This window comes from Lipotes vexillifer, unplaced genomic scaffold, assembly GCF_000442215.2.
Source record: "Lipotes vexillifer unplaced genomic scaffold, Lipotes_vexillifer_v1.1 scaffold1094, whole genome shotgun sequence".
NCBI lineage: Eukaryota > Metazoa > Chordata > Mammalia > Artiodactyla > Lipotidae > Lipotes > Lipotes vexillifer.
Window position 1 is genome coordinate 421608 of NW_006792775.1, and position 3245 is coordinate 424852.

At 58.0% G+C, this 3245-nt stretch overlaps 1 protein-coding gene across 1 annotated transcript in view; it reads left to right on the top strand.

Annotated features, from left to right (window-relative positions):
* The first annotated feature begins 3110 nt into the window (after positions 1-3110).
* The window catches only part of DRD4 (dopamine receptor D4), a 2992-nt gene continuing 2857 nt past the window's right edge, over positions 3111-3245 (top strand). The window contains 1 exon segment of the mRNA XM_007465920.1: positions 3111-3243. Within this exon segment, the coding sequence (XP_007465982.1) occupies positions 3111-3243 (133 nt within the window).

A 3245-nucleotide genomic window follows, 5' to 3' on the forward strand; every position in this document is an offset into this window, starting at 1 on the left:
CCCCGAACCGGGGCGCGAACCCGCGGTTCCTTCATCGGCAGGCGGACTCTCAAGCACTGCGCCACCAGGGAAGCCCGTGATTTTTTTTTTTTAAAGAATGATTTTGACTATGGAGATAATATTTTTTAAATTAATTTATTTTATTTATGTATTTTTGGCTGTGTTGGGTCTTCATATCTGTGCGAGGACTTTCTCTAGTTGCGGTGAGAGGGGGCCACTCTTCATCGCGGTGCCCCTCTCACTGTCGCGGCCTCTCTTGTTGCAGAGCGCAGGCTCCAGACGCGCAGGCTCAGTAGTTATGGCTCACGGGCCCAGTTGCTCCTTGGCATGTGGGATCTTCCCAGACCAGGGCTTGAACCCGTGTCCGCTGCATTGGCAGGCAGATTCTCAACCACTGCGCCACCAGGGAAGCCCCCTCGTTGTGATTTTTATTGTCATGTCCCCAATGGCTAAGGATGTTAAGCACTTTCTCATGTGCTTATTTGCTTATTGACCGTTAGGATACCCTCTTTTTTTTTTTTTTTTTTTGGATACCCTCTTTTGTAATGTGGGTACAAGACTTTTACGTTTGTTAAAATGGGCTTGTCTTTCTTTTCTTGTTGATTTGTCAGAGCTCTTTATATATTCTGGATATGCATCCTTTATCAGAGGTCTATATTGCAACTATATTATATCCTTTCCCAGTCTGGACTACCATTTCACTCTTTTTTTTTTTTTTTTTTTTTTTTTTTTTTTTGGCGGTCCCCGGGCCTCTCACTGCTGTGGCCTCTCCCGCTGCGCAGGCCCAGCGGCCATGGCTCCCGGGCCCAGCCGCTCCGCGGCATGTGGGATCTTCCCGGACCGGGGCACGAACCCGTGTCCCCTGCATTGGCAGGCAGACTCTCAACCACTGCGCCACCAGGGAAGCCCCCCATTTCACTCTTAATGGTGGCAGATGTCTGAGGACCAGGAGAGAGACCCAAAGCAGGTAGGACGCTAGGCTGGACTCACCACTTGGCACCCAACCCAAGATCACAGAGCCAACCCTGCCTTGGATTGTTGTCTTGTGAGAAAAGAAACTTCCTGCCCTAGTCACTAGTATTGTGAGTTCTCTTGCTCAAGCCTTCAGAAGGGGAGGAAGCCTGCCTGTCCCTTTACTGATCCACATGAAAGGGATGGAGATGTTGAATGCAACTCAGACCTGGATGTCCATCTACACCGCGTCCTGCACACCTTTCCTTTATCAGACCTCAAGTGATTTTGCCCCTTATGAGTCTATCATGACATCTGTCTCTTCAGAGTCCTTGTTTTCTCTTTAATACACACTCTACCAGTCCCTCAAGCTGGCCCCTGTGTCTCCTGATGTCTTTGAAATCAGGATCCTTGATTCCTGGCAGCACCTCTGCACTTCGGGTCCATCCTGAGTTTTCTGGCCCTCCCAGGGTGGAGGGAGTCACAGATGCAAACGAGGGGCCAGGATGTGCATTAGATGGTCCTACCGAGTGATGCAGCTGCATAGCCCACTTCTTGGCTCCGTTAGTGACCAGGCTGCGGGTCACAGGAAGTCCATAATAAAAATTCTCACTGCACATTTTCCTTGCACGTTCTTTCTGTTCACTTTTTTTTTTTTTTTGCGGTACGCGGGCCTCTCACTGTTGTGGCCTCTCCTGTTGCGGAGCACACCTGTCACGGAGCACAGGCTCCGGACACGCAGGCCCAGCGGCCATGGCTCCCGGGCCCAGCCGCTCCGCGGCATGTGGGATCCTCTCAGACCGGGGCACGAATCCGTGTCCCCTGCTTCGGCAGGCGGACTCCCAACCGCTGCGCCACCAGGGAAGCCCCTCTGTTCACTTTTATAATCTGAGACAGACGGTCTGGGCGGACCTCTCTGCCATGCACAGCCATCTCCTCTGCCAACTCTGTGCCCCATGGATACAATGCAGTCTTACCTGCATGGGTCTGGGACCCTGTACCCAGAGCCCCTCAAGCTCCTACAGTCCTATGTTGGCAGGTGGAGGGTGATGGGCACACGGGGCCACAGGCTCATCCTTGGGAGGGAGGGAGGGAGAACCACCTCCAGTGCTGCAGGGAGGCCCGGGGTCTAGTGAGTTGGTTGGAGCGGAGGGTGCAGGTTGAGAGGGTCTCATTTGGGGCTTTTCTCTGTGAGGAAGGAAGCGACTCAGGTAAAACGTGTCTGAAGAGCACGTAGAACTGTGGAGACGGCTAAGCCCTGCGTGGGCTTATCATGGCCTTTCCTCCTGTTCCGGCCTTTCAGGCTCTGTGGGGTGAGCTCATTTTCCAGGCTCAGAGGGGTGCACAGCTTGCTCAGGGTCACAGGCTCGGAGGTGATGGAGCCGGAATTGAGGTTGACCCCTCAGCTGCTGGGGGGAAGATGAAGGGCCAGGCAGTGGATGTGGGTGGAGAGTTATTGAGTGTGGTCCAGACTGATGGAGAGGCTGCTTTGGGTGGGGGGGAGTGCAGGGCCCCTGGTTGGGGTCTGCAATCATTGCGGGGGGACTCAAAGGAGCCCAAGAGGCTGGGGTGTAGAGGGTGGGTGAGCATGGAGCTGGCACCGCAGATCGTCAGGGGGCCCCGGGGGGAGGCTGGGGTGGTGGCCTGAACAGGCTGTCCTCCCCAGATGCTTGAACCCGATGGAGTGAGAAGTGGCTCCACCTCGGCCTCGAGGGCCTCCAGCAGGGTCCCGGGGGAGGCGACGCCCAGCTTGGGTCCATGTAGGGACGCGGGGGCTCTCTGGGGCCGGGGGGGATGGCGCTGGCATGGGCGTCCGCGAGTCTCGAGGGATGGTCGGTTTCTCGGGGCTCAGACCAGCGCGTCGCCCCCCCAACCCTTCCAGGCGCAGAGGGATGCTGGGCCCGCCCGTGCCAATCATATCGCTTCATTCGGGTCGCTTTGGGCCGTTGCATTTGTCCACCTGCCGGTCTCTCTGAGCGCAGAAGTCCAAGATGGGCAAAGACTGGATGCAACTTAGAGCGCCCCGGGGTCCATCGAGCCAGGCGGACAGGGCGGGACTAAGAGCAGGCTGGGCGGGCCGGACGGGCGGGGCTCCGGCTCCAGCCCTGGGCCCTGTCCGCGGTGCTGAGCGCCCGCCGGGGCGCGCGGGGTCGTGCGCCATGGGAAACCGCAGCGCCTCGGACGCTGACGGGCTGCTGGCTGGGCGCGGGCCCGGCACGGGCGGCGGCGCGGGGGGCCCCGGGGCGGCGGCGGCGCTGGCGGGGGGCGTGCTGCTCATCGGCGCGGTGCTCGCA